Below are 13,368 nucleotides of genomic sequence, written 5' to 3'. Positions count from 1 at the left end.
CCCAAATGTTTATTTAAAAAATAATTGATTTCTTGTTGTTAATTCTAGCTTGATTTATTTGTTCAAAAATGTATTAGGATTTTAACCTTGAACGATAACTTAAGATTGAATCAACTTTTTAACGTCCTTTTAAAGCTTTGACAGTTCAGCAGTTGCCCACCCCTGACTTGAGAAGTCAAACGTTTGCGATTCTTCACTTTTTTGGTTCTGTCCACAACCCTTCATTCTGACTATTGAGAAGTCTTGGACCGTGATGTACAACCCCTGTTATTTTCTTTTTGTTCTTCGTCACTGTGCTTAAAGAGGTACCTGTTCCCTCTTAATTCATGTGGGCTCAATGATTTACCTGAAAGTCTGTTCAAGATTTGCAACTTAACTCCTCAAAAACCTTATAGTGTTGGGATGACCTGACAGTTATGGCCTCTTCCAATGTCATTACATGCATAGCTGAGGTGAGTTCCCCTGTGTTTGTCTTGCCAGGGTTGTCTCATACCCCTCCTCTTCTCCCGAGGCCTGGCGACACATGCATTTGATTTAGGCCTTTGGGGTGCCAAAACAAATTATTGGATGGCAGTGGCACCATACTACAGTTGTAGGAATGCCTGGTTGCAAATGTTTCTGCTGGGATGCCTTTTTGGGAAGCGTTTTCTAGTTGTACGGTAGTAACTAGAGTAGCACGCTGGCGTGCTCTTTGGGCAGTGATTAATAGTGTTGTAGAGGGAAGAAGAGTTAAACAGCGTGCATGGTTCACACCAACGGTGGACCGCTAAATCCCACTTGACAGTTAGTTCCAAATGGTAATGGGTTGGTGCATTTCCACTCCATTATAAACCGGTGTGTGATATTACTGCATGGCAGAGTACGATTAAACAAGCATTGGCGTAGCCAATAGGTCTCACCTTTGGGACCTTATAAGTGTTTAGTTATCCAGCACAATATCCTTGGTACAACAACATCAACTGTTGCATGGCTAAACACTTATAAGGTCCCAAAGGCGAGACCTATTGGCTATGCCAATGCTTGTTTTCTCTTTGTACGTGTGCTTCAGAATGCTACAAATAAAGATATTTCTCCTTATTGTGCCAGCCTCAGGCAGGCTCACTATTTTGTTGCAAACCCATGTCTACAACTCTTTGTAGGGTGGATGCACAAGAACAGCCATGCATCACCCATGGAATGTCACCCTGATGCAAAGTAACGCAAGGCAGTGCCATGTACTACGTTGCTCAGTTGTCTTTTTACAAAGCAACGCAAATCAACATTTGTGTTTCTTTGTAAATACCAACATGGTTCATGCATCTGTCCGAGTCAAAAAAGGCATGCAAACCCAACGTAAAATATTTGTAAATCTGAGCCTATATTTCCCCTCAGTGGCTTTTTATGTAGGTCTAATTTGTTCAATGGAAGCAATCCATTGCTACAACCCCACTAGTACATCTGCTTATCAAATTCAAGCCCGGAGCTAGACCCATTGTGTCTTTACCATACAGAGCTAGAGCAGTGCTTTAAATGGAAATATAGATGTGCAGGTACTCACTCTTAAGAGTACCTGGTTACTCCTGAGAAGTGACAGTACTCTAAAACGTATTTCAGCAGTTCTGGGAAGTGCATATACTCTCCCTTTCAAAGACGTGAAAGACTCGGTACCTGCCCATTTAAAACATTGAGCTAAATAGTGATTAAAGTTGAAATCCCTGCAGAGGAGACTAAGTCTTTCAACCTTCCGAGGTCGGTAAACTGAGATGAATAATAGCACCTATTTACAGAACTACGCCTACGAAACGCCAAATTGTGCGACTACGCGCTGCAACGAGTTAACAGGCGTGCATTATTCTCGCTATCACAGCGGGTTGAAAAAAAGCAGATGAGGACGAGCACTCAAGCGTGTAAGTACAAAACAATAGAGACTCCTGAAGTGGCGGAAAGTTGGGATTGCAAGTAAATTAATGAACACAGTATCCTCATTTCACACAAGCACCGAGTTCAGATAAGTTCACGTGTTCTTCCTGTATACAGACCCCCAGAACAATGGCCGATCCACCAACGGAAAGGGGGCACTAGCGCACTGTGTCCTGCAGGCACGCCATTGAATAGTTTGACCTACTCTGCCATCCCATGCGCAGGCAACAGCCCTGAACGCGGCTCAGTGACTAAACCCTCGACCCACCCCCTCCTTGGTTCTTTCATCACACCCCTCCCCAGCCTCCATGTGGTCCCTTTAAACGGGCACAACCATTTTAGGGAGGGGTCCTCTGCTGATGCCCAGCACCTGGGCACGCACCCTGGGTTAGGTAAACTAACCCTATCCACCCCCACCATCTTGCAGAATGACCGGGTCCAACTCGCACATGCCGCGGGTGGATGGGTTTCCTTACAGATGAGCAGATTACTCGCAGGGGGGATTTGTGGCCGTTGCATGTGTTGTTTAGTATCTCAGGCAGTCACACCCCCACCTCGTTGCTTTGGTGGTCCCACCCCCCTCCAGCCTCTCTCTCTTTCTACTTACTAAACTCCCCCTCCCCACTCACACACAACAAACAAAACAAAACCTCCCATCTGTTCTCCCTCGGCGGCAGCTCGCTCCTTCTTGGTGCAATTTGCATTGAAGTGAATAGAGAGTGGCGCTGCGAGCCTTGAATGAGATGGGTCCGCGCGACGGCCGCGAGCTCCCAGCGCCGGGCAGGCGGTAGAACGCAGCGAGTCCCTTGTCCAATAGAACACCACGAAAGCACCTCGCGCCCGGGATAGAGTGTTGGCCGGGAGCTCGCGCCGGGGATTAATTGGAACGTTTGCTTGGGAACTCACGCCGCGGACAGAACGTTTCCTGGGTGCAGCACGCGGAGGGCAGGACGCCGGTGCGGGCGCTCGAGCCGGGAGCAGTAGTAGAGTGCGCGCGCTGGGGAGTGAGGCGCCCATACCCATGTGCTCGCCGGACCGGGGTCACTGAGTAAACATGTCCCAGGAGGAGCCCGGGTCCCCGCCGACCCCCACGCTGGAGGAGATCCGTTCGTGGTGGGAAGTACCGGCTATCGCGCACTTTTGCTCCCTCTTCCGCACCGCCTTCAGTCTGCCGGACTTCGAGATAGAGGTGAGTCCGGGGGCGCAGTTTTGAGCATCAATGAAGAGAAGAGGGAGGCTGGTGATGTTCCTAGTGGTTACAAACCCGTGTTTGAGTCCCACCATGTAGAGCGGATGAATCTCACCCACCATGGGTTGCCATCGTGGGACAGTAGAGACGCGAGTGGGACAAAGAACATATACATTTTCAGTGTGGGCTGTACGAGTTACAATATGTGAGTGAAAATTGATTAACAAGCGCCTGTTTCACACTCTAGGCGCACATTAGTTTGGCGAATGCAAACCAGTTGAGCGGCTGTCTATTATCTGTGCACCTTGTGCTTCACTTTGATTCGGGGGTCCGACCAGCGTTCTGAAACCGTACAGCTCTTGTTTGTTTGGGAACACCGTACACGTGGTTCAGACACGATACATAAACAGAACTCTTTATTGTAACCTCGCCCCCCTCCCGCCCCCTCCATTTCCGTCTGTTACTCGGATTGTTGTGCGAGTTGCTTGTCCTATCAGACTCTAGAAGGGCAGAGAAAAGACCATGCTTCATCAGCCTTGCGATACACAGTACAAAGCGGAAGGGCCATGGGGAGGGGTATGGGCGGGTACACCACAGCTGATTTTTTTCACAAATTGTTTCATTTTCACATATGATACTTTTGCGCAGTGTCTCGCAGTCTAACGTGCATGACAATGTGGAAATGTGCTGTAGTCGAAAGACCGTATAGACCGTCACCCTCGAATGCATGCATAATGTGGGGAGTATGTGGCGACCTTGGAAATACAGGCTGAAATCACATGAGCAACTTTTTTTCCATGGAGCACTGGTTGGACAATGAGCGATGCTAGGTTTCGCTGCCTGTGGCAAGCAGTGCTGTTGTTTTTTTGCCCTGCTGGTGCACGGGGATTACAGGACGGCTTCCCCCTCCTGTTCGGGTTCTCCCTGCATTCCCTTTCAGCTTTGTTTCTAAGGCACTGATTCAATTTGTTTGCCCATTGAGCAGCTAGAAATTACGTACTTTAGTTTTTTTAATCTTCGTTAGTATCTCGTTCTCCAGAAAGATTAGACAAAAATATTCAGGACTTTTTTTGTATGTAGTTGTTGAAGCTCTTTCAAAATATCAAGCAATAGTGGTTATCAAACAGCCCATTTAGGGCTTGCGTATGAATGGGTCAGATGGGAGTGAGTTTCTACTTATTTACTTCACTTTGCTTGTAACTAACAGCTAATGAGATTTGTCTCGTAAAAGTTGGTAATTAATTACCTGCAGCATGTTGTGCTTTCCGCACCTAGTTCATTGTGCCTCTGTATTTATTGGGAGTTGTTTTCCCCATTACATTCACAGATAGCAGGTTCCGAAATTTACCTGGGGAAAATTGTGTGTGTGCAGTGATTGATGCTGCAAATTTTATAATTCTGATCTTAGGAAATTTTTGTTTTGTGCAACCACTACCTGGACTTGAATAGCCCAGGCATTCATTTACCTTAGTTTTATGTACTTAAAAATGTACCAGGAAAACGTACAATGTTTGGACGAAACTAGGCCCAGCTATTCATGTTGTAGAGTCGTGAATTTTAGTGGAAATGAACCGTGTTTTTAAACGTTTTACTTAGCTTCCCTGTCACTAAGTAATATAAATGACATTTTAATGTGAATTGTTATATGGGCAGTAAATATTTTACATCACGAGAATGTGAATTTTAAATTAGGTAATTGTTCTCAGAACAAAGATACTCAAACTAATTATCCCAACAATTATGTAAACTGGTGCAGTACAAAAAGTAATATTACAGGCAGCCCCTCTCTTTATATTTAGATCTAGTTCTGGTAGTTTAGAAGGTAATGGTGTTTCCGCCAGTCATTGCCATGGGTTCTCCAACAGATTAGTAGGTTACTAACATTTCAACAAGGGGTTAAGATGCAACATATCCATGTTGGGAGAGGAAAGCCCCGTTTAATTTCATGCACTTTTAGAAAATAATAATGCAACCCAAAGACCACTTCAGTGCACTTTGCACTAATAGGGTCATGGTAAGTTGCAGAGGGATGTGATGGATTTGCCACTTGATATTCACTAGTTATGGTGGAAGATAACTGGTTGGGGATTATCAGGTGAGGTGTAGTCAGAATATTTATAAAAGAAGATGCATTTTCAAGCTTTCCTGCTTCTCAGAAGGTTTGCTTTGAGGTATATAAGCAGCAAGTTCGAAAGGGAGGGCCATTATGAGTGTGGCCAAGAATATTTCCTGTTATTTACCAGTTACCAATCGGGGAGTGGGGGTGGGCGGGGGGTTTGAGTCTTTGGGGAATAATGTATAGAAATAAGAACGATCATGTTGGTTTGTGTGTTTGCCATGGTAATTCACCCGGAGACTTCGCCTGCTTGAAACCACCGATCTCTTCCCACAAATCTTAAGCCCCATCAGATTAATCAGGACACTGTTAATGAGGGACATAGTAGTCAGTCTCTGGAATGTTCATACCTTGCCAGATGGATAAAACCTGATTTGGAAGGCTGGCGTTTGGAATCTAGGCAGCTTGATGGCGTCATCTGGTTGGATAGTTAGGTGGATGTCCAACTATAAATAGTGTTGTGTATGAGGCATAGGAGGGTGTTTGACTTTTTGCTATATCAAAAGCTAGCGTATGGGGCCTTTGGTCTGTTGATTAGTGGTACACTAGACTTTCATACACTTTTGTTGATATTTATATTAGCAAAAAACTTTCGAGGAGCTGTCTGCTGGCCCCCAAGTTTTGTGGTCATTTTAGAACTGCCTACTATCGCTTGTTGGGATTTTAACATGATTTATACATGGGAAAGTATCTTATTATATCTGTACAATCGCTTGTTGTGGCCAGTCTATGCACAATTTGAGCTTTCGACCCATTGCAATTTTCTTTTTTGTGGTGCCTTTGATCTTCTTGCTCACTTTGGATGGGGCTTTCCTCTCGCATAACTTTTTGTTTGTGGTCTTCAGACCCCTGTACATGATTTTCATTGGGACTTTTTAACCATCATGTAGTCTTTTGTTGCAAGCTTCCAACCAAACTACACACATCTGCTGCTGGGGCTATAGACCTTCGCCAACACTTTTGGTGTGATGATCAGCAACTTTAAACCTTCTATAGCCTTATATTTACTTTTTGGGGACTTGAAACCCTTCTTCACTGTGTTGGGAGCCGTATGTCATCTTACATGTGTCACCAGTAACCATTAAATCAGGATTACAACAAATTTCAGACTGACCCAATTTAGTGAAACAAATTTTGACATAGTTTAACTATGCTATACTGGATATGCGGTCAAGAGATAAACAATCCTTCTGTATGAGGTGATTACAGCTTTTTTTCAGGGCGTAACTAAAAACAGATAACTAAACTAACAGGTCGCTTCTGTAAAATGTCAGTCAAAACCCCTAATACAAGTTCCTTATGAATAATGTAAGATGAAGAACTTTGATTTAGACAAAGAAGCCTTATTAAAAAAATATTTTTGATATCTTGTAACACTGAGAGATTACCCAACCTGACTATATGCTTCTCATTGCAGGACTTAGTACATCCTAAACTTTGGAATAAAACATCCCTGAGCACATGCCTCTCAGTGAGGGGGTCGTAGCCCGTGGCGGGCCTAGGCTTTCCCGCCAAGGGGAGAATCCCAATGATGAAGCATGCCACCTACGGTGGGTGAGGGATTTCGTTCTAACAGGGGATCTCCCCAGAAGTTTTAAGAGTTAATCTCTGGTGTCTCTCTTCTTTTCTCTCTCTTTGCTATCTGAGACCCAAGGGTTTTTCAGTGTGTATTAGTAATTGTTTGGGGAACCAACCTTTGCAGGTCTTTAAACTTTCCTCGGACCCCCTTTCTAATTTGTGTGTGATTAGTCAAAACCAACCAGCCAAAGATTTTAACCACAGTGCTAATTAAAGAGATGGGGCGATAGCATCTTGGATCAGCACCATTTCCCTTCTTGAAGACTGGCACTATCAAAGAGTCAGACCAAGAATTGGGTGTGGGTTCTTAACAACTGCATTAATATACAGAGTAATCAAGGGTGCCTAGAGAGCTACATTTAAATTTAAAAAAATCCGAAGGCAACCCATCTGGACACAGGGCCTTATTCAAAGGGAGCTTATAGATGTGGCAAAAACATCCTCTTAAGAAAAAATAATATATGCACTGGAACCATCAGTCACTGAAAAAGCGCAAGGCTCAGGTACAGAATCGGGGGCATCATATTTAGCTTCAAAATGGCTACCCCAAAGTTCTGTCAAGATAGTGGAAAGTAAAGCGGGCTTCAGTATAGGGTGGTTGATGATTTCCCAAAATTTGGTACTATCTCTCAGCCTGCTTGCACACAACTGTTGATCCCAAGCCTCATTACCCAAGAGCTTTTTATGAGCCTTTGGAATTCTCTTATAGGAAGAACGGCAAATCGCAACCCATAAACGCTCTCTAGGGGCAATCATCAATTCCTTCCAACAACAAACGATGAGCCCTCGAGCAATGATTATCAAACTATTTATGGGGCCCGGTGTCCTGTAGATGTTAAGTTGCAGGTCAGCAAGGATTTAATATTGCCACATATGATGATAAATTAACTAATAATGGAGGCATAGGGGATATTTAAGCAAATATCAAACTTAAGCTAAGAAGCTCTAAAAATATCAGAATAATAAACATCAGGTAAGTCCTTATTCCACCTAAGACACCACCCTTGTCAGTGAGATCTAACATTTTCCAGAGCAAAATGCTGGGGTGAGGCTTTTATTGTGTCCCAGATAAAGGATGCTGTTGGGGGATTATGATTGCTCAGGGAGAACCATACAACCTAAAAATGTGAAAGAAAATGAGCCATAGATGGGGAAAGTAAAAAGATATTCTATCACACCGAACCAACCTCTACTTACATACGTAAGGGCTTTCTCTTTAAATTGGGACTTAATGAGAGAAATAAGTGGATACTGAGGTATACTCAGATATGATTGAATTCGTAAACTTTCCATGAGTAGTATGCAAAAAATTTAGTCTGTGTAACAACCAAATCAATGTGGCCATGTAGAAAAAGACCGATTTGTAGAGTGCTTCCTGTCACCTGTGAGGGTATCCAGGCGCTGGCTGGGTCCAATTGCTTAGCCAAATAGCCAGGTCTTAAGGGACTTTCGGAACTCTGGAAGAGATGGGGAGGTCCGTCTATGAAAAGGTAGCGGGTTCCATGTCTTCGCTGCTAGGTGGGAGAATTGGCGACCTCCACATCTGCTATGTCGGATGCAGGGGAGGAGGGGGGGAGGATTAGAGAAAGGGACATGGAGCAGAGGTGTCTGGTGGGCTGATGGAAGTTCATGTGGTGGTTCAAGTAGGCAGGTTTGCAGTTGTTTAGGGCCTTGTATGTACTGGTGAGGAGCTTGAACTTGCATCTTTTCTGTACAGTGAGCCAGTGCAGTTTCCCGTGGTAGGGGGTGATGTGGGTTTGTCTAGAGAGATCCAGGACGAGTCTGGCTTTTGCCTTCTGCATGGTCTGTAGTAAAAAAAGGTGAGCTGCAATCCCTGTGTAGAGAGCATTGCTGTAGCCCAGTCGGCTGGAGATGAGGGCCAGGGTGATGGTGTCTTGAGCTTTTGGGGTAGCCATTTGAATATCTTACGAAGCATGCGGAGGAGGAGAGGAGTTATCCTGACTTTTCATGGTTAGCTTGTTTTCCAGAATGATGCCTAGGTTCCTAGCGTGGTAAGTAGAAGTAGGTCTGAGTTCCGAAAACCACCATGTCGAGTTTTTGTTTTAAAAAATCAGTACCTCTCTCTTGTCCGTATTGAGCTTCAAGCTGTTTTTTTTTTTTTTTGAAAATATCTTTGAGCATCAGACAACAATAGTGAACAGTTACATCTTGTATGCATGCGTCATCTGTGCATTTTTCTGAGAATAAGCCACGATCTGCTATCCCACTGACAAAGATCCGCCCCTCCATCGATGAGGCACACCCCATCCCACATTGTCAATGGTTATCCGCAAATGAGACACTCAACTATTAACCCAAGTGGCATGAACCACACCTACAGAGAGCAGATAAGTATAATATGCAATGCAGCCCTACCCCAACAACCACCCCCTTCCCCCCACCCCCAAACGAACTAAGAACTTTGGTGCCGCTGCTGGGGAGGGCCACCCCCGCCGATGTAACTGCGGCAGGCGCTCACCGAGCTCCGATACCCCCATCTGGGGGGGTCCGTACCGAGGAAGGGGAAAGGAGGGGGGAGGGGGAAGAAGGGGAGGAGTCCGCGGCGGGAGGGGGAAAGAAAAAGCAGGGGGGAGGTGAAAGGACCCCCAGAGGGAAGGCAGAAGAGGGGACAGGGCGGCAAGCCCCCCTGGGGGGGGGGGGAGGGGGAGAGAGGGGAAGGAAAAGCCAGCCCATGAGCGGGGCCAGGAAGGACCCCCACGCTTTGAGCTTCAAGCTGTTGTTGGCGAAGTTTGTCATGCAGTTGTTGGTGGTGTCTTCGGAGAGGGAGAGGATGAGTTGTCATCGGCGTAGGATAGGGTGTTGAGTCTGTAGGTTTTGGAGATGCTGGCCAGAGATAAGTGTTGACGGTGGCATGGCTGAGCGAGGATCTTTGGGGTACTCTACAGATTATTTCCTTGGGTTCGGCTGGGAAGGTGGACTGTTTGCGTTCTTTCAGTGAGGAATGAGGTGATCCTTCTGAGAGCAGCTCCTTGGATGCCTATGTTGTGCAGCCTTGTGATTAGTGTGTGGTGGGAGACCGTATCGAAGGCTACCAAGAGGTCTAGGATGATCAGAGCCGCAGTTCCACCTTGGGCGAGTTCGGCTCTGATGTCGTCGGTAGCCGCTATAGAGGGCTGTCTCAGTGCTGTGGTTGCTGCAGAATCTGGATTGGGAGGAGTCGAGTACGAGGTTCTGTTCCAGATGTGAGTGGAGTTGTTGGTTGATAGCTTTTTCTAATACTTTGGCCGGGAACTGAAGCGGGGAGATTGGTTTGTAGTTGAGTTTGCTGGAGTCTGCCGATGGTTTCTTTAGTAGGGCATTGACTTCTGCGTATTTCCAGTCGTCTGGGAAGGTGGCCGTGGCAATTGAGGTGTTGTACAAGGTGGTGAGTAAGTGGCTGAATCTGGCTTCGCCTAGGTTGACGATGTGGTATGAGCATGGGTCGGTTGCAGTCCCTGAGTGGACTGTGATCATGATGGAGGCAGTGTCCTGTGAGGCGAACTGGCTCCATTTGGTTAGCCTCATATCCATGGTTACAGCGGGCCGTTGTGTTGCTTGAAGTCAGTGGCTTAGGGCTAGAGTATGAACCATCTGTAGATATTGATGATCTTATCATGGAAGAAGTTTGCATGGTTGTCACAGAGTTCCTGTGAGGGGGTAATGTTTCTTGCAGCTGAGATTCTTTAGCAATGTTGAAGAGTTCATTGCTGTTGTTCGAAATTGATTCAATGTGTGAGGTTAAGGCCTTTTTCTTCTTTTCTCTCAACTGTCTGTGGCAGAGTTTGAGGGCGTCTTGTAGGCGATCTTGTTGGTCATGTCCTTGCTGCTGCACCATCTCCCTTCCAGTTGTTTACAGTGTCGTTTAGCAGCTCTGAGGTCTTCAGTGTGCCAGCTAGCCTGCTTGGTTGACCTGGTGTGGGTGTTGTTGCAGATAGAAGCGACGCTGGCGGCACAATTGGTGATCCAGTTGTTGAAGTTTCTGAGGGTGGAGATGAGGTCCCATATCTGGGTGATGTGTTTGCATAGTGAGCATGCGTTGAGAAGGGCACATGTGAGTTCGTGTTTTTTGTTCAGGTGTTGTGTTCGGTGTAGGGCTGTTTAGTGGGCTGGTGTGTGTGCTGTGGCTGTGGGTGCAGGTGAAAGGGCCTAACTTGGAGCTTGGGTCAGCGCAATTCCAGTTTTTGTTGCAGCGTCGAGGGTGTAGGGCTCAGCGGTGGAGGGCAGGGGTCGTGGGGCTGGGCGTGGTCCTGGCACAGACTGACTTGCCTTTGGCATGGCCACTCCAAGCATCTGCTGTGCAGTCGTGCTACGGCCTGCATTAAGTAGGTCCTGGGTTGGGCGGGGCTTCTGTACGCGGGAAGAACGGTGAGTGGGAAAACCCAGGCATTGGCAGAGTCTCTGGATCGGGCTGAAACAAGCATGAATTGGAGGCCACAGGCAAGTAGCAGGCTAGGTTCCTGGGTTCTGATTGATGTGGTCGCACTGCAGCCTGCATTAAGTATTCCCTTGGGAGGGTGGGGCTTCTGTTGGCATGAAGAATGGTGAGCAGGAAAACCCCGGCAGCAGCGGTGTCACTGGAACAAGCAGGAACTGATGGCCACCGGCAAGTGCATACCTTCCAACTTACAAGAGAGGAGAGGGGAGTTGGCCTAACAGCTAGGGCGGTTGACCTCGAACCTGGGGAACTAGGTTTTGAGCCTTGGCAATGACGCTGAACATCATGTGATTCTGGACAAATCACTTAACCCCCCCGTGCCTAACAAAAAAAATGTTAAAAAATGAATGTTTTCTCATGTAATGCAACTTGTGTTATGGAAAGCGCTCCGATATCCGATTCGGATCAAGTTTGCGCTATATAAAACTCAGTAAAAAAAAAAAAATCAATACCACGGTGTGAGAAGGGCAGGGCCATGGTTTTCCCTGCCACCATGTGATTTCGGCTTCTCACCATGTGACTGTGAAGGGAGCCAAAGTAGTGTGACAAGCGGAGGCACTATGTGAGTTGGCAGGTCTGAAGTGACGGGCTAAGTGCCCAGGTGCCTACTGACACGGACGCGGGGCAGCCTGCATTATGTAGGTCTGGGGGTGGGCAGGGCTTCTGCTGGCCAAAAGAATGGCTAGTGGGAAAACCCAGGCAGCGGCTGTGTCACTGGATCAGGCTGGAAAAAGCATGAACTGGAGGCCCAAGTTTCCTGGCGGCACACCATTTTACATTTCTGCAAAAAAGCATGAAGTGCCTCATTCCCTATTTTATTAGCTAGGCCTGCAATGTTCCAGCTTAAAAGTGTTAAGGTATCCAAAAACTCCTAATATAGTGAATTGCCCCCTATGCTAGAGGAAGAGCTTTCATCATGGGAAGTAAGTAGTCCATGGTCATTCACAGGGATGCATCTATCGGAGACGGATAAGCTACAGTCAGGTAGGGGCCTAGTAATCGGGGTAGATGGATCATGCAAAGTACTCAGAGGGGCAAATCTATTTGAGATGCATAAACTACTTTTCGGCAGAGGCCTGGGTCTGGGAACAGATGGGACATTAGAGGTAACGAGTGATGAAGTCCTTCCCTGTAGCTCTTAGGAAAAGCGTCCCCAGTGAAATTCCCTAAAAGGATAGGCCTGTCCTAAATATACTTGAACGACTAAATTAGCAACACTGTAGTTCACGGTACTTTATCATAAATAACTAACATTTCATACAAATAATTACGTTATTTTTTCATTTTTCTAAACACTCCAAATAGTTGTTACTGGTAGTTAGGTTTACGGTACTCGATGTATCTATTGCCTTTGGTGGGATGAAAGGCACAGTTTGGCTTGCCGGTATATAACCTGCAGAATACACACAGACAACTCTCTAAGCCATCTTGCTGGCCTTAATTTGTCAAGAATGCGAATTACCTCCACGGTGTGATCTGAATTCCAGGTGCAAGAGCCTAGTTCCTTCACAATGAAGGTTCCCTTTCTGATAACGTATGCACGGAGTTCAAGGGCGTTTGTTTAGGACATTTACCCATGAGTTTCAGGGGCATGATTGGGCACATAGCTCGGGGAGGGAAGGCGTCCAAGGGTCAGTGACTCGGCAGCAGAAGCGGGCGCATATGTTTACTGGCGTACAGGGCTGTAATTAGGTTTAGGGAAGCGTGTATTATCCCACGGTGACGTTTCTAGGTTGTAGCATATGCTACAATTTTTTTATAGAAGTTTTAACAACATAATGGTGCTAATGCCTATTTTAGAGGTTTAAAGATGAACCTAAAACTATTAATTACGTGTTTTATATAATATTTGTACAGCATCACAGTTTGCACAGGATTTAATCTGAAATCGCTGCTAATTGTATGCTCATTGCATGTTTTTAAGAATATTTCCAATGGAGTTCAGTACGTTTTCAATCTTCTTGTGCTTGCCTTTTTTTTACAGAACTCCTAAAATACATCGTACCATGTTCTTGCCTTTTTCCTGGATTGATAATTTGTTCATTTTGTAAAATGGCAAAAATGTTTTCCATGTAATGCATCACTGGTTACCACTCTTAAGAATGAAGTGTTTTTGTATCGGTATCTAGGTCATTTGAGGTTAGTTCTCCT

At 45.9% G+C, this 13,368-nt stretch overlaps 1 protein-coding gene across 4 annotated transcripts in view; it reads left to right on the top strand.

Annotated features, from left to right (window-relative positions):
- The first annotated feature begins 2,387 nt into the window (after window positions 1-2,387).
- The window catches only part of CECR2 (CECR2 histone acetyl-lysine reader), a 646,890-nt gene continuing 635,909 nt past the window's right edge, over window positions 2,388-13,368 (top strand). For 2 of the 4 annotated variants that reach the window (XM_085652176.1, XM_085652174.1), the window contains exon 1: window positions 2,388-3,088. In XM_085652176.1, coding sequence (XP_085508302.1) covers window positions 2,954-3,088 — 135 coding nt within the window. In that variant the 5' untranslated portion in view covers window positions 2,388-2,953. The remainder of the gene's footprint in view (window positions 3,089-13,368) is intronic. The other 2 variants (XM_085652177.1, XM_085652175.1) reach the window with 1 other exon arrangement.

Source organism: Triturus cristatus, chromosome 4_1 (genome assembly GCF_964204655.1).
Source record: "Triturus cristatus chromosome 4_1, aTriCri1.1, whole genome shotgun sequence".
Lineage (NCBI taxonomy): Eukaryota > Metazoa > Chordata > Amphibia > Caudata > Salamandridae > Triturus > Triturus cristatus.
Note: the sequence above shows the minus strand (reverse complement) of the source record. Positions and strands in the feature narration are given on the sequence as shown.